At 55.8% G+C, this 21,304-nt stretch overlaps 1 protein-coding gene and 1 long non-coding RNA gene across 2 annotated transcripts; one reads left to right on the top strand and one right to left on the bottom strand.

Moving 5' to 3' along the window:
• The first annotated feature begins 44 nt into the window (after window positions 1–44).
• Window positions 45–1,778, top strand: LOC128123366 (uncharacterized). The gene is made up of 2 exons (XR_008222658.1): window positions 45–158; window positions 533–1,778. It is a non-coding gene; the product is annotated as an uncharacterized LOC128123366 (long non-coding RNA).
• A 1,868-nt stretch (window positions 1,779–3,646) lies between these two features.
• Ppp1r9b (protein phosphatase 1 regulatory subunit 9B) lies at window positions 3,647–20,626 on the bottom strand. Its single transcript, XM_052759681.1, has 10 exons — window positions 19,114–20,626; window positions 15,350–15,482; window positions 13,839–13,959; window positions 10,248–10,352; window positions 9,183–9,318; window positions 8,537–8,689; window positions 8,402–8,455; window positions 5,783–6,012; window positions 5,430–5,526; window positions 3,647–5,241 (listed from the first exon to the last, which is right to left on the bottom strand). The coding sequence occupies exons 1-10, from the start codon at window positions 20,479–20,481 to the stop codon at window positions 5,188–5,190; spliced, it is 2,451 nt and encodes an 816-aa protein (XP_052615641.1). The 5' UTR covers window positions 20,482–20,626; the 3' UTR covers window positions 3,647–5,187.
• Window positions 20,627–21,304: the final 678 nt, after the last annotated feature.

Genomic DNA, 21,304 nt, shown 5'->3' on the forward strand with positions numbered 1-21,304 from the left:
GAGAGAGAGAGAGAGAGAGAGAGAGAGAGAGAGAGAGAGAGAGAGAGAGAGCGAGCGCCTGAGAGCCAGAGAGCCACCTCCCGCCCCGCCCCCGCCAAGCCCCGCGGATCTAGGACCCTCGCGCCACAGGCGGATTTGTGCAGCGTCGCGGTGGCTAGGTCCGTGGGGGTCGCCTGGGATCAGGCAATGCGGGGGGCGCTTGTGGGGATGCCGGTCGCCCGGGAGACAAAGAGCGGGAGGGAGGGAGGGAGAAGAAGGAGGCGGGGCGGAGGCCGCAAGGACCGCGGGGAGGAGGCGGCGGGTGCCCGCGGCGGGGCCCGGGATCCCAATTGCGCCGCTACTTCTTGGACCGGCGGAGACGCGGCGCTAGGGAGTCTGCGCGCTAGGAGCGGGCGAGTGGCAGCGGAGCGACAGGGGTGGGGTGGGGGGGGTGGGGGGGTGGGGGGCGGTCCGCTTCGGGAGGCACGGGGCTTTCCGCCTCCTCTGCAGGGTCTGTGAGGGCCCTAATTCTCTCGTTCTTTGATTCAACAAGCATCCGCTGAGCAGCCAGCCTGGGCGCGGAAGCTGGACGGGGACCACCGTGGAACAGAACAGACCTGGTCCAGTGCTGTCGGGGTTCAGCCCAGTGGGATTTCCCAAGACTGAAAGCTGTGGGTGCCGGAACGAAAAAGACACTTCAAGTTCTGGAGGGGGCGTGCACCCGAGGCACTGGAGTAGGGCACAGGGAGGATTCCTAGAGGTGTGTGGCTACTGCAGGCCAGGCTACGGGAGACTTGCTCATGAACACTGCTGGGTGGATGAACCAGCGGGGAAAATGAGCTGGAGCTGGAGGGTTGATTCATTCTGCTACCCACCCCGCCCTCCACCCCCAAAAAGGCTAACCTAGGAGGGAGGAGCTTCAACATGCATTTTAGGAAAATTCGTTGGGCACCCCAGTGGAGAATGGACTGCAGGGGGCAGCCGGAAGTCTGGCGCCAGCCTCAAGGGATTGCTGGAAGATGACAGCAGTGGGCATGAAGATTAAAGATCAAGCTGAGAGCAATTCTGACTGTAGAATTGAAGGCACAGACAGGGTTTGGAGCCGGCTGGACAAAGAATTGAGAGAAGGCGGGGTCTAGGATGGCTGTGGGTCTTGGCTGGGGGCCTGGCAGTTCTGGAGCTAGGGGGTAAGGGGATGGGGTGGATGAGCTCAGACTTAGACCTGGTGGGCCTGAGATGGTGGCGGTGGGTGTGATCACCAGCTACCTACCATGCAGCAAGACTTAGGGCGTACTTGGGACCAGGTACCAAGTACCAGGCGTATTTCTCAGATTCTTTAACATCGCCCTCCCAATTAAACGTAAGGTAGGGGCTTCTCTTGTCCTCTAAGATACGCAGGCCAGAGACTCAAATAGAAAATGGTTTGCTCAGGAGCAAGTGATGACCTTAGTGCGAGTTGTACAGTCCAGAGAGCTGGAGAACGCCTGATGGCTCATGGGAATGGAGGACTGCCAAGGGTGGGCAGCAGCGTGGTGAGCCAAGAGTTCCCTAGAACTGAGCGAGGACGTATCAATGGAGCTCAGAGCATCTCAGAGCTGGAGGACCTCTGGGTATCTTAGAATTCTGCTGAAAGTCTGGTTAGACTGTAGAGTCATGTGGAGGAAATGTCTCTGGTGACCACCTGTGCAGGCAGACTCTAGGACAGTGGTTCTCAACCTCCCTAACGCTGAGACCCTTTAACAGTCCCTCATGTTGGGGTGACCCCCAACCATAAAATTATTTTTGTTGCTACTTCATAACTGTAAGTTTGTTACTGTTACGAATTGTAAATGTTTTTTTTTCTGATGGCCTTAGGTGACCCCTGTGAAAGGGTTGTCTGACCCCCAAAAGGGTCACGACCCACAGGTTGAGAGTCTTTATAGGAGGTGTGTGTGTCTCAGTGCCAGAACGGGACCCTTTTCCTACTCAGGCCTGAGGCGCTGGGATCTGGGAATATCCGTTTGATATCCCTCCTCTGAGGCAAATGTTGGGGTGGTGACAGATGTGCTCAAATTCCCAGGACTCGATAGATGACGGGAGTGGATGAGTTGGGGGGTTAAGAGGACAAGCATCACAGTCTGCGCACACCCTTGACAGCCCCCCAAATGGACTTAGTTCGTGTGTAAGTCACAGCTCAGGCCTGACAAACTCCCAGAAAAGCCATACACAAGGTCCCCAGCCATACGACACACTCAAACACGAAGTGCTATCTAACCATCCCCTTGAACACCTAGTAGAGGTCCCCTCCTCACATAGTAAGTACACAGGGTAGGTACAGGCCACAGGTCTTCCCCTTTAGACGCTGCTTGGCCTGTCAGACGAGACCTTATCACAAACCCATTTGTCCCCCCCACCCAATAAGCCCAGCTGCTTCATTTCTTGGCAAGGTTTCCTGAGCGGGGACTTGGTAGGTTTCTGGTTCAGGGATGATGATCTAACCTAGGCATGACGACCCGAGACCTCGTTTAGGGACTCTCTTATGGAAGTCAACCCCGCCTGGATCTACCTGCAGCATCCCCAGGGCTCCCAATGTTCCAAGGATGGCCCGATGGGAGGGAATGTCCTGAGAGGCCACCGCCATTGCTAGTTCCCGGATGACTGTGAGGTAGGTGTCAGAGCTGTGCAGGACTTATATGGCCCTGAGGTGCAGAACCAGTTTTGAGGGTAGTTAACAGGAAGCCACTATTTGGCTTGTCAGGAACAAGTTCTGTGACAGAATTACCCGCTGGGAGAGGCTGCCTCAGGGGCTGTTAGTGGAAGTTCTTGTGGAGACCACTCATCTCTGGTGCTGTCAGGGGTTAAGCAAAGTGATCTGGAGACTGGGACTTTTGTTTCTTTTTTTTCTTTTTTTTTTTTTTTTTTTTTTTGGTTTTTCGAGACAGGGTTTCTCTGTGTAGCTTTGCGCCTTTCCTGGGACTCACTTGGTAGTCCAGGCTGGCCTCAAACTCACAGAGATCCGCCTGGCTCTGCCTCCCGAGTGCTGGGATTAAAGGCGTGCGCCACCACCGCCCGGCCGGGACTTTTGTTTCTTATCGCAAGAAGGGAAGATGAGACTCGCCCGGGGTCCAAGCTACTAAAGCACAAGATTGCCTCCCAGCCCCTGGACAAGAAAAGGCTGTGCTGTATACTCCAGGGCTCATTACATTCTCTCCTGGAACTCACCAAAACTTGTCCCTGGAACTGGGACCTAGCTAATAGGGCAGATAGGACTATATGATGCCTCTCAAGCCAGCCCAGGAGGGCCAAAGAACATTCTCTGTGACCTTGGGGACAACAATGCTCTGAAAGTTACCTCCTAGGTCACCCTAAGAAATCTTTGGTCCTCCTGGTACTTCACAGGAGACCTCGGGGGTCTTGCAGACTGCTCAGTTCTCAGGGGAGAGGAGTTGTTTTCCAGTCCATCTTCTGGCTTGCTCGAAAGACTTTGTGAAAGGGAGACCTGAAAAACTGTCTAGAGACCCCACGAAAGCTGGGCAATGGTGGCAAGCGAGTTTGCTGAGATGGGCTGGAGAACTAAACTGGCACTGAGATCATCTCTAGGTCCTGGGCAAAACTAGAAAAAGGTGGGGAACTTCTAGTATCCCTCCCTCTCCCCCTTTCAGCGCATCAAGAAACCAGGCAGCAAGGCTCTGGGGGCTGCTTTTATGGGGACGACCTGACAGAGGGCATGGTCCGTACAAAACCAGGAACAATACATACATATATATATTATATACAGAGACGGGGGTCCTCCAAGGGCGGGGCAAGAGCGCTGCCGGTCAAAACCGGAAGTACATCGAGGACCCGCCCACCCGGCTCCGCCCCCTCCATCTGCCTAGGTGAAGTGCAGGGGCCGGGCACTGTGACAGCCAGCTCTTTCCGGGGAGTCGGGGAACGTCTAGGGGCGGGAGAGGGGCAAGAAATACTGATTGATGGTATGGTCTATTTACAGGGGTCTAGGAGAAGCCAAAAAGGACAGAACAGGGTTGTTTAAAAACAAAAAAACGAACAGAAACCTAGGCTTGGGGCAGGGGTTGTGGAAGTGGCAAAATGAGATGGATTTTGAAAGGGGAGGGTACCTGAGGGGGTAGGTCTCACCTCCCTTGGTCCAAGCCCCAATTTGGGGTTAAAGTGGGGAAACTGAGTCAATTTCACTTAGAAAGCAGGCTGACGGCAAGCAGCCCTGGTCTCCAAAAAGATTAGTAAAATTTTGCCCTCCAGTGAAAACATTGGAAAACAGTGGGGGAGGGGAGGAGGGGAGGCTGAGTTTCTTTGATGGTAAAACAAGGCTTCCAGGTGTGGCCCTGGGCTGGGCCTAGCTCCCTAGTGAGGGCTCTGCAGGCCCACCACCTAAGCTGGCCTCCCTCCCTCCTGGCATTCCTAGGCTAGACCAAGGAACCCTGAACCCCAGAGTGGCCTCAGGACAGTTCCAGGAGGAGGCTATGGCTATTTGGCACCTGGGAGAGGGGAGGCACAAGGAGAAGTTGAGGGCCGTTGCCCTTCCTAGGAAAGGGGGGCCGGATTCCAGGTGTTTTGGACTCATCCTCTTGCCCACTCCGGCTCTCCCCGCACCCCACCAAGGATACATGAGAAATCAGTGCAGGACCAGGCCCAGCCTCTGGCTCAAGGGTGGGCTCTATCCCTCCTGGGATGGGGAGCAGGGGTGGGAGATGTTGAGGCAACCCCTCCAAGCAGGAGGCCAGAATGCAACAGACAGCACAATGGTAGGGAAGAGAAAAGGGCCAAGAAAGTAGAATCTCAAGTCTAGAGGCCCAGGGGCCACATGGGCCCGGTGGGCAGGGAGCAGCCTCCAAGTGGTGAGATGCTGGGACAGCCCCAGCTCCACTCCGGTCCAGAGACACAGGCTGGAGGTTGTAAAGTCTGGCAGTTTGGTCTGCAGGTCCTTGTGTCCATCCACCACCCAGGTCAGCTTCTCTCACTCGGCCTCTGTACCTCAGCCCCATAGAACAAGGAGGCCACTCTTCCAGCCACCATTGTCTGCCCGGGCCACCCTAAAGGGGCCTGTAGTATGGGCCCTCTGGTCCCTGAAGCTGAGGGAGGTGGGGTGGAGGAGTGTGGGAAGTCGGGGCACCTGTCCCCAGGCTGGTAGGGGAGGGGTGGGGATTGAGGACAGGGAGGGTGAGGATAATGGGAGGGGATTATTATTGTCCAGTCAAGGAGTGACTCCGGTTAAGTAGAATTGGAATTCCTCAGTGTTTGCAGGTTTCCTTCCAGTTCTGAGATCTAGAATACAAAGACAGGGGGCATCAGGCTTGGCCACTGAGCGTGGACCCTGCCCCCACCTCCCAGCTCTGACCCTAAGCTGGGTGGCCAGCAATACAGTCCTTCCCAAACAAGAGCAGAGTGGCGTTCTTTGACTCTGGCTTCTATGCTGCTCCCTCTGGAGGCTGCTCAGGGCACCCAGGCTCTACCTTGTCCAGAAGCTTGTCCATTTCCTCCTTCCTAGCTAGCTCCGACTCTTCCAGTACCCGACGCTGGGCAGTCTCTTTTTTCAGGAACTCGATCTCCCTGGAGACAGGCGAGGAACAGATGGTGGGTTAGGGTTTATGGTGTGGCTTCGGTCCAGGGAGGAGGAGGTTTTCCCAAGGTCACTAGGGCCTGGGTCTGGTATTCAGCCATTCCAGCTCAGGTACCCCACCATGGTGCCCTCTAACTTCTCTACTCCTTATCTCCCTACTCAGCTGGAGGAAGGCTGGGGTGGGGACTACCACTGAAGGGCCTCTCCATCCTGCCTGGGCCCAGACGCAAAGCTCCTCACACATACTTTTGCTGGTAGTCCTTGATGAGACGTTTGGCCTTGCTGTACTTGCGCTCCAGGGCCTGATACTGAGCCTGAGTCTCCCGCAGGTGCTCGTCCACGGCCTGGCACAGGCTCTGGGCCTCACCCCAGTAGCCCTCCAACTTCTCCATCCGCTCCTTGTTCTCCTCCACACTCTGCTCCAGCTGGGCCTTCTCCACCCGCCAGCGCCCTTTCTCCTGCTCCAGACTCTGCAACTATGAGCAAAGAACAGCCCTGGGTTAAAGGCCACCAGAGTGAGCCGTGGAGCCAACAGTCTCCAGCAATGCCTGCACCTGTGGAATCTACTGGCCCCCAACTCCTAACTCTCTGAGGCTGACCTCAGAGTTCTCCCAGGGGTAGGAGTCACTGATTAGCAACTTCTGCCTTATCCAGAAGATGGGAGTGATATGCCTCAGGGCTAGTGAGATGATTGATATGAAACAGTCACCACCAGCTCTGCACCCTCTGCAGCCCTGGCGTGCTGACCAGCCCCTATTCCTGGAGATTCTTGAACGATCTAGCCCCTCTCCAGCTCTCAGGTAACTGGTCTGCATTCTTCTCTCCTTACCATTCCTCAAGGCAAGGCCCCACCTCCCACACCACCGCTGTGCACAGAGCCCCAAATCCCTACTAGCTCCTGCCAGATCTTGCACCTAACTTCCAGCCCTACCTCCCAGCTTTTTACAGGTACCAGGCCCTCAATGGGACCCTCCCCCATCCGAAGCCAACTTTCCTGGCTTGCTTGCCTGGGAGAAAGTGTCACTGCCTCAAGGCAGTCCCAGTACTCAGTTTCCAGTTCCTGGTTGTCCTTTTTTTCTTACCCACTGCAAACACCTCATGCTTTCTAAGCTTTGATAACTCAGGCCTTCCTGCAGACCCTGGGACTTGCCACAGGGCCTTTGCAGGTACTGTTCCCTCTGCTAGGAATGCCCCATCTATCCTTCCTCAGTACTCTTGCTGTGTATCATTTTCCCAGAAAAAGCCTGCTGCGACTTCAGTAGGGCAGCACCCTCCTTCCAACTGGATGGGGTTCTTCCTGCTCTAGGGACTCAGTAACCCTGCTCCAGGTAGTAACAACAGTCAGTGGTGTGCCGACTCTTTAGATGCACAAGGACAAGAATCAGCTCTGCTTTTGCTCAACACTGTGCCTGAAGTGGCATTAGCTGTCCAGAAGCTACCCTAGGTAGACAGACTCAATTGAATGCCTCTTTGCTTCCCGGGCCTGAAACCACCTGTGACCCACCCTCTGCCTCAGGCCCTGAAAACACCCTCAAACATGTAGCCTCACTTCCCTTCCACCTTGGCCTGTACTCTGACTCACCCTGTCAGGCTCTGCCTAGGCTTCTAACCAGTTTGTCCATATCCAAGGCCCTCTTACCCTTGAGCCCTGCCCCCCACCCCCATTTTCCTAGGTGGTGAACTTCCAAAAAAAAATCTCTAGGGGCCACAGCTCCATGCCCGCAGAACCAAGCTACAGCTCTTGGAGGGCTGAGGTCTATACAATGCCATTTCTAGCCTTCCCACCACCCAGCTGCCCCTGCCCTCTCCCCACAGGAACACCTGCCATACCCTGGCAGGCCTCCTCTCAAAGGCAGCTGCAATCTCCCTCCTAGGCACCCATTCCCTGCCCTCCTCCATCCACGGGGGAGAGAACACACACATCCCTGTTCCGCTGCATCTTCTTGGCCCCCCGGGGATCGGTTTTTCTCCCACTACCCTGGAAACCCTGTGGGAGTTGGGACTCCTTCAATATAGAGTCTGTGTGTCTACGACGCCTGGAGTGTGTGGGGACGCAGTGTGCTTGTAAGCATCTGGTAGGCATGTACAGCAGCCATGTGTGCCACCAGCTGGCGCCGTCAGCACCAGCATGCGTGCCGCTGGCCCAGGTGACAATGTGCATGTCCTCTGACACTCTTCCTAGGCCCGGCAGCCTGAATGGTGGGTCATGTCCACGCGTTTCTGTGACCTCAAGGGCAGTGTGGATCTACCTGTTCAGGCCAACCAGTCATACATATATGAAAATAATGTCTGTGCAGACAGGAGGGTGCAGGGGTCTGGATGAACGGGTCTGGGGATCCAGGCTGGTATGCGTCACTATGTGTACCTCTGTGTACTTTAGGTAGTCAAAAAACTTCTCTCTTATCCCTAGGCCTGTGCGGAGTGGATGAGCGTTGAACAGTAAACTCGGATGCCAACAATGAGAGTTGGTTTATCTCCACGGACTTGCTGACACTCTGACTTCTGACTGAGCACCGACCCTAGACCAGGCTGCAGACTTCCTGTATCTGCTGCAGATGTCCATGTAGCAGCTCACTGGTTTCTCTCTATGCTGCTGGCAGTGCTTTCATACCTCACCTTACATATGATGGGATGGAGACCCAATTAATGAATAGGGGAACAGATGGGCCAGAGCTTGGGATCTTAATCCTGATATCCCTGGCCTCACAGTAGCCCACGGTGGAATGTTGTGTGTTGGGGTGTGTGTGTGTGTGTGTGTGTGTGTGTGTGTGTGTGTGTGTGTGTGAAGGCAGGGTTTCTCTCTCCAGCCCTCAAGTCCAGATCTTCAACGTGCACCCACACGCACATGTACATGCACACCCTCACCTTCCGCTTCAGCTGCTGGATTTCCGCTTCAGTGACAGCATGCTTGATCTGGAGCTGCAGACACAGGGTGGCACTCAGTCCCTAGGGCCAGCTCCCCGCCTGCCTTCACCCACCGCCCAGGGCCCTTCCTCCAACCTCCTTGAACTTGTGCACCAGCTTCTCTGGCTCCATCTCCACAGGGGACAGTGCATCCTCATTCTCTGCTAGCTCGAACACCTCAATGGCCATTTCGCCCCCTGGGAACGTGGGGCTCAGTTCTTCATCTTCATCAGTGGCGTACTCTCCTGTCTGTGGAGGGATGCAGGCAACGTGGACCCGTTTACTCCACCTCCCTCGGCAACCCTGCTGCCAGGCTTGATACCAGCAGCAGGATGCTCATGTCAGACTGGGGGCTAGCCAGGGGAGTCTCCATGGCTAGGATAGGCAAACTGCAAGACTCTGAAGAAACTTCCTGGACTGTTTTCCCCATAACATAGCTTCCTTGAGGACCCAACCCTCTCCCGCGTTCAGGTTCCCTCGATTAGGGGCTCTACCCTGCTCCCAGAATAAGGACTCAGAGGGGACTATGTTTTCCTTCTAGTTACAGGGAGACCCTCTGAAGACAGAGAGTGGGACTCCTCCGTTTGACCAGGGGGTCCTCTGAGGGGAGGGTCTGCTTCTCTCTCAGACCATAAGGTCCCCCGGGGTTTGAGTTTCTTTAACAGGCCTGGAAAAAGGAGTTGAGGCCAATGGCTGCACTGCTTCATCTGGCCTCCAGAGGGCGAGCATGCAGAGTCCCTACCTCCTCATCCTCCTCTCCATACTGGGCGTATCTCTGCTCCATCATCTCCCGCTGCCATCTCTCCTGCTCCAAGGTCTGCTGAATTAGCTGGGCCACTTCGCTCTGTTCCCCAGGCCGCTCCCGGCCAATCATGAACCTGCAGGGACACCAGAGTCATCTGTCATCCTGGTGTCATCCCAGCCTGTCTACAGCTGGGCATGCCACTGCCCTCCTGGTGGTGTTCCCTCCCTCCCTCCCTCCCAGCCTAGGCCCTCCCAGGGGAGGTGAAGTGAGAGCCGGAGTCCAGAAGCTGTGGAATTAATAATGAATGGGGGAGCTGGGGCTCTCCCAGGGCTGCCTACCCGAAGAGGCAGGAAGACCTGCTAGCCTTCCCGGCCACTTTTGGGAAGGGGATGTCAGCCAAACTTTGGGCTGGGCTACAGGGGAACGTGAGCTCAGGAGCTCTCAGCATAGGAGCATTTCCCACCAAAGAGAAAAAACACAAAACAAAGCAGGGGAGTGGCCAAAATGACCCATCCTAGGGGATGGGGACTAGACCAGAGAGGTGTGTCTTGGGTGTGCTCCAAGCCCCTGGTCAGGAAGGGGCAGGATGATGGCAATTGCAGATTAGCATGGAGAGGAAACAGTGGGACTTCCAGGCACCAGCTCCTCCTCCCCAGCCACCCACATCCTGTTACTCTCCAGCACCCTTTCCTGGGGGCAGCACCCCTCTGGGGCGGGGCAGAGAGTGATCCCCAGGAGTCCTGCCGGAGGTGCACACAAACTTCTATTCAACCCAATGGAGCAGCCTTACCAACAGGACATGGCGTGGACCTGGAGGGAAGAGGAAGCTCTAGATGGGGGAACCTAGTTTGGCCGGCAGTCATTTGGTTGGCAGGGAAGGAGAACAAGCCCAGAGAAGAGCATGGAGGGACATGAGCCTGAGTCCCAGTGGTGAGCAGGAGCCAGAGATCCAGGGATGGGAAGGCAGGCCTGGGGCGGGGGCTGCAAGTCTAAGACCCTCTGGCAGGGAACTGGTGCCACGAGGGGACTAGCTTCCTGCCTGTCCCCTCTCTTGGCTCTCACCGCACTCGGCCCTTGGTGTTCCTGAGGACAGAGGCTGCGAAGCTCTGGGTCACTCCCACCAGGCTTGTTCCATCCACCTCCACCAGTAGATCGTTTACTTGGATCCTAGAGGAAGTGACATTTGTTAGGGTGTCATGAGAGGAACAGGAGGTGGGTTAAGGGTGGACTCTTCCAATCCGAAACTCAAGGCTCAGTCTGGCATACAGTTCTGGCATAAAATATGTGAGGACAGAGAGAGCCAGGTGTCTGGGGCCATGTGAGGCGACCAACAGGCAGCATTGGAACTCATGGACATGGCTGGGAGGTTGGCAAAGCCACGCCTAAGTGAGCCTTGGGGAGGCAAATCCCTGAAGACTACCTGTCCTGAGGACCTCATGCTGTTATTGAACACAGCTCTGATTGTTGCCATCATGGTCACCACGTCCCTCATCATCTATGGGTTGTCTGAAAACTCTCAGGGGGCTTCTAGCCCCTCACTGGGCAGTGTTACTGGTACTTACAATAAATAATAGTGATTGACTTTTTCCAAAAATTGCTGCTGGAGCAGATTAATGATTCAACCCCCACCCTTAGAAATAATTTAGACATGTAGAATTGTTAGTAAGGTTAGGTTAAGGTGTTTTTGTTAATGGCTTTGAGGTAGAAAATCTTGGAGAACAATTTAAAGTTTAGAAAGGCACTTAGTTGAGTGAGGGAAATGTTGAGGTCAAGAAACAAGAAACAAAAACAGCCTGGTTATTATCAGCTGACGTGCCTTTCTTGCTAGGATGGGTTGGTGATCAAAGGTGATGATTAATTGCTGGTACCCATTTCTGCCCTCAGCTTCCTGATAGAAAAAAACTGTTGACAAATGGGCACGTACCCTGAGGACTAAAAGTACAGCTGACTTTCTTTGTTTTCATATGTAAAAGTTTAGATTTGTGTGATTCAAGATTTTTTTTTATAAGATTACCTTTTAAGATAAATAGTAAGATGATTGATCCTTTCCTTGTAAACTGCAAAATATAGCCTGCTAATAAAGGAACTGGCTGAGAAAAATACCTTGTTTGCTTACACTCTGTTAATTTATAACAAGTTGCTTGGACATGAATGTATGTGGGTTATTGAAAATAATTTGTTTTTCACCTGTAATACATGAAATGTTTAATCATGTAAGGGAAATGGGAAACGTGTTTTTTTTTTACTTGTAGGCAGAGTTTTCCCATCCCAACAGCCATTTCCAAATTACCACACTGAGGCTTATATTACATATAAATGCTTGGCCAATAGCTCAGGCTTATTATTAACTAGCTCTTACAACTTAAATTAACCCATTTCTATTAATCTACATTTTGCCACATGGCTCATGGCTTTAAGAAGGGTTATTCCACAGCATTTACTTGTATTCAGTGTAATCATTCACTCAAAAAATAGAAAGTAACCACATTTGTAATATTATACTGCTTGAAAGATTCTGATGGGGTACATAAGCTGTAAGGGAAAAAACAAGTTAGTTAAAAGGAAGACATCAAGAGAGACAGAAGGGATACATCTGGATAGAAGTTAAAAAAAGAAATAAAAAGATGAGAGAGAGAGATGATAGAAAGACCCTAAAGGGGTGTGTGTGTGTGTGTGTTTGTGTGTGTGTGTGTCCCTTTTCCACCAGCTCCAGAGAATTAAGTTTTACTCTCCCTCAGATAGAAAAGTCAACTGAGTGATTAGTCCACTGACTCTGTGGCTCCTCCTCAATCCTGAGCTGCTGGAGGCTGGCCCTCACAATAGCAGTCGGACAACACAGCTGCAGTTATCCAGGACCAGAAAAGGTGGCAGGCACACTTCCTGTAATCACATCATTGTCTCTTCAGTCACACTCAGCAGGGTGCTGTGACATGCTCAGAGCTCATTCCTACACATGCCCGTGTGCTACCACCCCAGTGTCCTCCCAAATGCCTAAGACCCAAGCATGCCCCTTTCATGCTCACACACCAATCCACACCCACAAAGTTGCACACTTCCAACACAATTCAGCTGTGGGGGTGTCCTGGCTCCCCACATGGAAGAGGAAGATGGGGCAGTGGCCTCACTTGGGAGGGAATGCCAAAGATGGGGGAAGACTTGGGCACCTCCTTCCTCCACTTCCACCTCCTGGGAGGTCTTAGGCTTCTCAGGGCTTCAAGTAGAAATGGAGAGAATGCCTGATGGGAACAGTTTTCTCCCGGATAGCCCACATTCTCATGTGGGCACTAGCCCATGATGTTCCCACTCCTGCTTTACTAACAAACAGGCGAGCGACCATGGCCAAGCTCTGGAAAGGGAGGGGAGGTAAATGCCAGAAAGGATGCCATCCTTTCTGTTCCTGTTGCCCCCGTGCCACCCAGGCCATGGCAGTTAAAAGCCCTCTGAGTCGGGCACCCATGACTCTAACAACATGACCCTATAGTAACCCAGCCCTCAGCACTCATCTGTCACATGTGGGTGTCAACTGTTCACAGCTTTCCCAAGGGAAAGCCTTGCAGCATTTCCCACTTCCTCCCCCCTGCAACACACACAACAGAAAATCTGGCAGAGAGGGGCATGGATGCCAGACCTCTTGTGCCCTTCATGATCCTTCAGAGAATGCCAGTCCTCCGATCATAGATGTTCCACACAGGCACACACAACGAGCAACTTCAGCCCCAGAACATGGAGCCATAACTAGCCTAATCCTATCCATACCTGGATCCCTGGCTATCTACATTCCTGCCGTTGGTTTCCAGACTTAGAACCCCTTCTACTCAGGCTGGGGATGTAGCTCAGCTGGCAGAGTGCTGGTCTTGCATGCATGCGGCCCTGAGTTCACAAGGAACCTTTTACATTTGTTTTTGTTTCTGTAAGACAGGATCTCACTATGTGGCCCTCCCTGGCTGTCCTGGAACTCATTATGTAGACCAGGCTGGCCTCGAACTCACAGAGATCCACCTGCCTCTGCCTCCCAAGTGCTGGGGTTAAAGGCGTGCGCCACTATACTTGGCTGCAAGGAACCTTTTATATACTCACTCTGTCTTGCTAGTTCCTGCTTGGCCTCCAGCTCTCATTTTCAATATCAATCACTTCCTCTACGAAGCCGGCCCGTCAGAGGGGGCCAAGCCCTCCTATTTTGCGCCTTCGTATATTCTTCCCTATTCAGCCAGTTTGTTTGTTCTGTCTGGTATCTGTCTACTTTATTACGCTGCTTGTTTTCTGAGGGCAAGGCCTTCCACACTGACTGCCAGAGCCTGGCACCAACCCAGCGAGAGTCAGGCCCTTAGTATGTGTTAAGGGAAAGAAATGCGAAGCCTTATTCCAGACACACAGCCCGTGTTCTTCCTACTAAAGCCAACACACACCCTAGGCCAGTACACACGGTACTAGGTACAGCCTAGCTTCACACCCCTCCCCCACAGAGTGTGCAGGCCCCGGGGAGGGCCTCCATCTGTTCATGGCTGTCACCCCAAAGCCTAGCACAGCACCTGCACAGCGGTGCTCCTTGAATATCCAAAGACACACGTACCACGCGCAGGCCTCCTCGAGGCTGCCCCTCAGGTGATAACTGCTAAAAGAGACTTGAGGAAGGGTGCGGAAGGAGGGTGGTACCTGCCATCCCGATGGGCTGCGCCACCCTCAGTCACGGTCTTGACGAAGATGCCCAGCTTCTCCAGGCCCATGTCGGCTCCGGCCCCCATGCCAATGATGCTGATGCCCAGGCCCTCAGAGTCTGTGAGGCAGAAAGGGAGAAGCCATGGCTGGCAGGGATCCTCTGTCCTACACCCACTCCAAGGTACAGTTTCCTTTCAGAAGTCATCCCCACACTTAGCCGCCCCATGATGGGGAAAGACCCGTGGTTCTGCCCACCTCCTTTTTTTGCCAGGCCAACTCAGTGGGACTACTTCCTGCCCTTTGCCCTATCCAGTGAGCTGACAGGCAGCAGGGTGTGTGAGGGTGGCTGGGGTGTGGCACACTATTGTGTGAGCAGATAAGGGTGTGTGGCTGGGATCGGGGCTGAGCCAGGATTCAGCCCTAAGCCTTTTGGTCTCTCTTCAGCTAGTCTCTCTATGCCCAGAGCTTCAATGGCAAACACGGAGACCCATTGCCTAGTCACATCTGCCTTGTCTGTCCCGTGGTTCTCTAGCATCCAAACATAACGACCCTCCCCGCAAACACTCCCTGAGGACTGGTACCCCTATCTACTAGATGCCAGGCCTGGGGAGCATCCAAATTCCTCTCTCCCAGTTCCAGGCTCCACTAAGTCAAGTAACCACAGGTAATGTTGACTGTTCCTGCCCAGTGTATCCACTTTCACTATGCTATTGCTGACCCCATTATTGGGTCCATCATCCATTATTACCCCTCCCTGTACCCACGCCACTGGGATCTTTTCTTTCTTCTTTCTTTCTAATTGTTTTTTTGTTTGTTTCTGAGACAGGGTTTCTCTGTGTAGCCCTGGCTGTCCTGGAACTCTCTCTGTAGACCAGGCTGGCCTGGAACTCAGAGATCTGTCTGCTTCTGCCTCTCAAAGGCATGTGCCACCACCGCCTGGACCACTGTGATCTTTCTAGACTAGCTTTCCCAGTCCTTACAATAGCTCCCAATCCCTCTCAGAAATGACTATGCTCTCGCCATGGTCCACGCCACCCCGGTCACACATTCATCCTATGCTGAATGTACCTCTCTGCTCTACCCCACACTTTCCAAATGGCTCCTCTTTAGAGCTCAGCTCAGGCAGCGCTGGCCTGAGAATCTGCTAGCATGGTGAGGCCCCATCAAATGTACTGACAGTGGCCCTTCACTCCTCCCAGAGCTTATGACGGCACGTAAGGCTGAAGTTAGAGACGCCATCTCCCTTGGAACCTGCTTTTTCCTGTCCCTGTGCCTCCAACAGAGCCCAGGACCACATACACGGTGCTTAGGAGATGTGTTCACCAACTATCATTCCTTGGCAACACACTGGAGATGCCCGTGGCTTGGATGCTGACAAGGAATGCCAAGAAAGGCCAATAGGGGCTGGAGTCAGAAGTCCAGCATGTGGGTACCCACAAGATTGGCAGGACAGAGGCTAACACTACAGAAGACCCCAGTGTGCTCCTTAGATTGGCCTGGCCTCTCACCCTTCTCCAGCTCCACAGGAAATAGCTCCAACCTCTCCACACGCTTCTCTAGCTCATATTCCGCAGAGGCCGCCATGGGATCCACATCCTCATTGCGTCGGTCATAGTCCTCATTGGAGTAGGTGCTGAATACCTGGGGAGGAACAGCTGTCAGAGGAGCATGGGAGGCCAAGAGCGCAGCTGGCAGGAGCGGGCCCGTGGGCCTGCTGAGTTGCCTGAAGTTGCCCGGGTCTCTCCCGTCAGAGGTCCTTCCCTTATACCAATCTCCTAAGGAATCCAGCTCTCAGCAAAAGGACTTCCTAGTTCTAGAACCCAGGGGCAAGGGAGCAAAAGACCCATTCCATATTATATAGTCTGCGTAGTACTAGATGGATAGTCCTGGGGAGACTGCTGCAAGGTCTGGAAATCTCTGATACCAGGGCAGAGAGAAGAAGACAAGACAAGAGCTAAGGGTCAGACAGATGAGGGTGGACACAAAGACAGCCGCACACAGAGAAGGAACAGGCTGAGCAGAAGACGGGAAGAGGAGGAGGGGAGGAAGGATGGAGAAGACACTGGAGGATGCCAGATGGGGAGGGGGAGGGGAGGAGGGGGGAAGGGGGAAAGAGGCAGAGGCACCAGGACCCTTCCCTGGCCAAGTGGGTGGCCATAGGGAGGTGGGGAGGAAGCAGAGAGGGTCCTTCCAACCCCCTTGGAGAGAAGAGAAGGCCATTATCTCCCAGGTAGGCCTCAGGTAGCGGGGGTGGGGTGGGGTGGTGGTGGTAGAAAACTGAGCCCCTATGGCCCTTCCACACACCAGAACTGCATCCCTGAAGAACGAAACCCTTGTCCACAGGCACCAGAAGAACCAGGCATAGGCTCCAAGACTGGTGCCCTGAAGGGACCAAGGATCATGGGGCAGTGGCAGTCTCCCTGTCCTTACACAGAATCCTCTGTGCCCCTCTGCTGCCTCTCTCCTTCTATGTCTAACTGACCTCCTCCCAGGGCCAGTGAAGAGGAGACAGGGCTTTGTGGGTACCTGATGCCGGACCCAGGAGGGTGTCTGCAAGGCATTTAATGAGCACCATTTGGGGGACCGTGGCTTGTTTGGCTTTACTGCTAGCTGTGACAGGCTGGCATCACTTGGATGTCAAGAGGGGACAGGAGGGGTAGAGGCAGCTCCATCAACTAGATAGGCCGGAAGAAACTAAGGGAAGATATTGCCTCCAGTAAGACCCATGCCAGGCCCTCCTCTGCTCCAGGAGCACACTCATGGGCACCCTGGTAGGCAGGGTTACTCCTGTGTCAAACCTCCAGCTCCACCACAGAGGTGCACGGCCATAGTGGGAGGTGGAGAGGATGCTTAGAGGAGCGGACAGAAGCACAGCGGGGCTTTATGTGTTCACCTAGCTCAATGCCCTTAACTGTGCAGTATCAGACATTCAGGATCAGGCCCTTAATGATCATCCAGCTACTGTGCAGTAGCCAATAGACTGTTCTCTAACATCTAGCCAGTGGTCAGCAGTCCCAGACCCTTGAAGCGACAGGCTCCGTATTCCACATATAATCCATTACCAAGGTCACAAGGGGTTGGCTAGCCGGTAGCAGGGCAGGATGGCACCAAATTCAAGATGGGCTGTAGCAGGTGGGTCACTAGTGACTTTGTCCCCATTGCAAAGGTGTTCCAAGCTTTAGGACAAAGAATGGCATAAGCCTGGGTCAGCAAACTGACCCTGGCCCACTTTTTCATCGGAGGCCTCTGGCCTTTACCCTATGCCCAGGAGACAGCATCCCCCAGCCCTCTCCAAGTCAACCAACCCCTTCCCACTTCCCATCATACACACCCCACTTTGACTTCCAAAACACTGACCTGGGCCTCATCTTCTGTCTACAACCTGTTCACCTTTTACAGCCTGCTCGTTGCAGGAATCCCAGGCCGGCCTCAGGCTCAGAGGCCTCAGACCACCAGTCACTCCTGCTTGCTATCAGAAGGCCCTGGGCTCAGCTATCTCCTCAGCTGATACCCCCACCTACCTCCATAATGGTGACAACTGGGTCAGGGAGGGGCAGATTCTGAACCCTGGCTTCAGAATCAGTATAGCAGTGGTAATGGAGACAAGCCTGGGGCCCTGGGCCAGGGTGGGGAGGAGAACGCCCCAGAAAGGCCAAAAGTCAAGACGCTCAGCCTCTGCACTGCCTTGGCTCTCACGCTAGTGGCCAGCTTGTTTCAGAGTCACCAGGGAGTCCGGAGCACTGCTCCAAATCATGTGCTATTTTTTAACCAAAAAATCAGGGTAAGGCGTCAGATATAGACAGAGGCCCAGACCACACTCCCTCTCTATGAGGGCATGGCGCTCGCTGTTCAAAGAACCCATGGGGATGGGGCAATGGCCTCTGACACCCTCCCTCCCAAAACACCACAGCCTCTGCTCCTTCCTGGATCCCACTGCCTTCAGAGGAAACAGGGCATGGAGAAGTCTTCCAAATTCCCAGGCAGGGAGGGGAGGGGGCAGAGGGTGAGAGAAACGTGGGCAGCTTTGGTGTCCAGGAGTAGTTATGGAAACTGTAAGCAAACACATGGGGTTTGGCTGGGGAGGGGAAGGAGGAGTAAGGTCCAGGCCAGGGCAAGTCCTTGGTGTGCTGTATACAGCCATCGGGGCAGGCCAGGTGCTAGGCACAGCAGAGCACAGGTTGGGAAGGAGAGACCATCAAAGCTGAATGTGCCAGCTGAGCTCACAGGGCAGTGGGAAATGGGAGTGGTCTCCTGTTCTTAATTCTCCCCAGGGGACATCTTTTCTTTACCACCACTGCCCAGAAGATCTCAAAGCGCTGACTGGCACAGCTCACAATCCAATCACCAATAGTGGTGTTAGAGATGGGGGGGCTGAACCCCCCCCCCCACAGCGAGCCCCCATCCTCTTTTAAAGTACCCAGAGAATATGGAAAGGGGGAGGATTCCTAAGGCTATAGGCATAAAAGTCTGCCAGGCACCTTAGGGGAACTCCCAGACCTACTGCCCTCTTCCTGTGAAGCCTGCAGAGGGCCTACTCCTTCTAGGGCCACATAAGAGGTCCCTTTCCGGTGCCACCCTGGACATGGAAAGCTGGCCCAGCACAGACCCTGAGATGTAGGGTCTTTCCTCCAGCCCCGGTCACAAGGCCACCCTCACAGTCTGTTTCCTTCTTTCACTTCTGCAAAGTTGGGGTGGGGGTACTGACAGGGAGGGACTGCAGTCCCCGGTATCTTTGTTTTGGGAAGTTCCTAGCTCCCCTCTCTCTCACCCCAGGCAGAGCCAAGCCTTACCCATCGGAGAAGCAGGAAGTGTCCCTAAGGTCCCCATCCTACTCTCCTGACAGTAGGGTATACGTAGGAACAGTATCCTGAGGACACATCCCACACCCCTTCAGGTCAGCCAAGTCCCAGCCTCTGGCAGCCTCTGGCAGCCTCTGGCAGCCTCTGGCAGCCTCAAGAAGAAAGAATGTCTGGGGGAGGAAGAGAGAGCAGGTGTCCCAGAGTAGGCGTGGGCCAGGGCGGGATGCTGGGCGGGGCAGCAGGCTAGGAACCTGAGGGCAGGTCGCAGCAGGCCACCTTCACAATCACAGACCTGAAAACCTTCCCACTGACAAACAGCTGGAAGTTCCCCACGCCCCCCTCATTGTGGGAACTTCTGGGAACCCGGCTGGGTGGCAGGGGCTGACTCAGCCTGCCAAACACGGATGTCTGGGCGGGGGCGACCACTCGCACGTGGCAGGGGCAGCGCGGGGGGGCCGAAGGGGATCACTCACTTGGATCGGTGCAGTGCTGAAATGGATCTTCCGGCTCGGGGCCGGGTCCTCTTCCTCTGAGAGACCGGGAATCTCCACACACCCTGACTCCGGCTCGTAGGGGGGCTCCCCGTCCTCCTCATCTTCTTCATCGTCCTCCTCCAGGGCACTGCCCCCAGAGTCCTCCCCGAGTCCACTGTAGGCGCTCACGTCCACCAAGTCCGCTTCTGAGAAGTCCTCCTTCTTGGACTCATCCACCTCCTCAGGTGCCACGTCCGGAGCCCGGCCATTGTCCACCCCCCTCTCTGGCGTCGCCACTGACCCTGCCTCCTCCTCGGGGACCGCTTCGGCCTTGGGCTCCTCGGGTGCGGGGCTGGCTGTGCTGGCCGAGGTGCTGCCATTCTCCAAGGCTGCATGGACGGTCACCTCGGCCTGGATCACTTCCCCGGGAGCCGACTCGGCCTCAGACTCCCCACTTTCCTCAACCTCCACCGGCTTGATCTTGCGCACCTCCCGCGGCTTTGGCGGCGGTCGGGCAGGGGCCACTCGGTGCTGTGGGGGCTGCTGCCCTCCAGGGCCACGCTCCTTCTCGGTCGCGGCATCCCCCGACGGGGCAGGAGGCGGCGGCGGCGGCTGGAACACCCGGGACCGCTTACTGACCAGCTTCGAGTTGACCTGGGGCGCCCCCGCGGCCCGGGGGGGCCCGGGCGCACGGTGAAGGCCGGTCCTCGAGTCGGCTTTCTCGAAGACCGCACTGAGCTGGCTGACCGTCGGCGACACGGCGTCAGCATCCAGCTTGTCCAGCGCCTCGGTGCTGCCGTTGAAGCGCACCACGACGTCCAGCTTCCGGTCCTGCAGGCCGGCGCGCTCCTGTCTCAGCAGCCGCCGCGCCGCGGCCTCCTTGTCGCCACCCGTGGCCGCGGGGACGCTCCGTTCGAACAGCTTCCGCGTCTCCTGCAGCCGGGACGGCGGGTGCGGCGGCGGAGCCGGCTGCGCCGAGGGCGCGGGCTTGGAGTCGAAGCGGCTCACGCGCTCCGACACGCTGGTGCCCAGTTTGAGCAGGGCGCTGTGGTCCACGTTCTCGTTCAGGCTGCTGGCCCGCGGCAGGGACAGGCGCACGCCGCGATCGGACGCCCGCGGGGCCTCGGCCATGCCTGCGCCGCCTCCCGCCTCACCCGGCGGCCCCGCGGTGGTGCCCATCTGCAGGAACATACTTTTGATGCGGTGGACATTGGAGCCATATTTCTTATGGTGGGCCGCCTTGGGTGCCTCGTCGGGCCCGGGCGCATCGGAAGGCTTCAGTGCCTGGATGCCCGCTTCGTAGGCGCTGCGGTGCGGGGAGGCGCTCCGGAGGGGACCCCCGGGCCCCCGAGGCTCCGTCTTCATCATGGTGGGGGGAGCCGGGTTCGCATCCCCCCGCTCCCCGCTGCCCCCCTCCAGCAGGCGGCTGGCCAAGTCGGGACCACCGCCCCCTCCCCCCAAAGAAAGAAATCCCGAAAGGCCTTCTATAGAGTCCCCCAGAAACCAAGCTGCCAAAAAACAGTTAACCCTGCTCTAAAGGGAAAAAAAAAAAAAAAAAAAAAAAAAAAAAATCTCCGAGCGCCCTGTGTGGGTCGCCTCCCCCAACCAAGCTGCCAAAGACAGCCAGCCCCCTTCGAAAGCTCGAGCGGCCTGGTGCGGTCGCCCCCACCCAAATTGGAGAAGCGGAGGCTGGCTGGAGCCGCTGGGACCGCGCGCCCAGCCCGCGAAGCAGCGGCCGCCGCGCCGGCTCACATCCTCCGAGGCGGTGTCAGCGGGGCTGGCGGCGCGGGCGCCCCCTGCTCCGGCCGGTGGCCTTGGCTCTCGGGGTGCCCGGCATCCCCGCGCCCGTGGCTGCTCCGCTGACCCGGGCCGCTCCGCCGCGCCTCCCTCCCTCCCTCCCTCCCCCCCGCGCCCCGAGCCTCGGTCTTTCTCTAGCTCAGCCCGAACCGCGGCTGCCGGAGACCGAGCGGCTGCCCTTCTCGCCGCCGCCGCTGGGGGACTGGCACCACTGGGTCCTAAAGGGATCGGATTTCCGGGGCCGGAGCCTGTGGGCCCTCCCCTTCCCTTCCACTCGGTCGTCTCGTCTCTCCTACTCCTAGTTGGCGGGCAGCCTTCCGCAGCTCCTCGGACCTTGGCTATTCTTCTTCAGCCCTCCCATCCCAAACTCGGCGGCTTTTCGCAACCCACATAG

The sequence above is a fragment of the Peromyscus californicus genome, unplaced genomic scaffold, assembly GCF_007827085.1.
Source record: "Peromyscus californicus insignis strain IS unplaced genomic scaffold, ASM782708v3 Scaffold_3__1_contigs__length_106647218, whole genome shotgun sequence".
Taxonomy (NCBI): domain Eukaryota; kingdom Metazoa; phylum Chordata; class Mammalia; order Rodentia; family Cricetidae; genus Peromyscus; species Peromyscus californicus.

Coding starts and splice junctions, on each gene's coding strand:
- Ppp1r9b (XM_052759681.1), bottom strand. CDS start 20,481: ATGATGAAGACGGAGCCTCGGGGGCCCGGGGGTCCCCTCCGGAGCGCC. Junction 8,456..8,536: donor TGGTGCACAAGTTCAAGGAG/GTTGGAGGAAGG, acceptor CTGTGTCTGCAG/CTCCAGATCAAGCATGCTGT. Junction 5,242..5,429: donor TGGACAAGCTTCTGGACAAG/GTAGAGCCTGGG, acceptor TTTGTATTCTAG/ATCTCAGAACTGGAAGGAAA.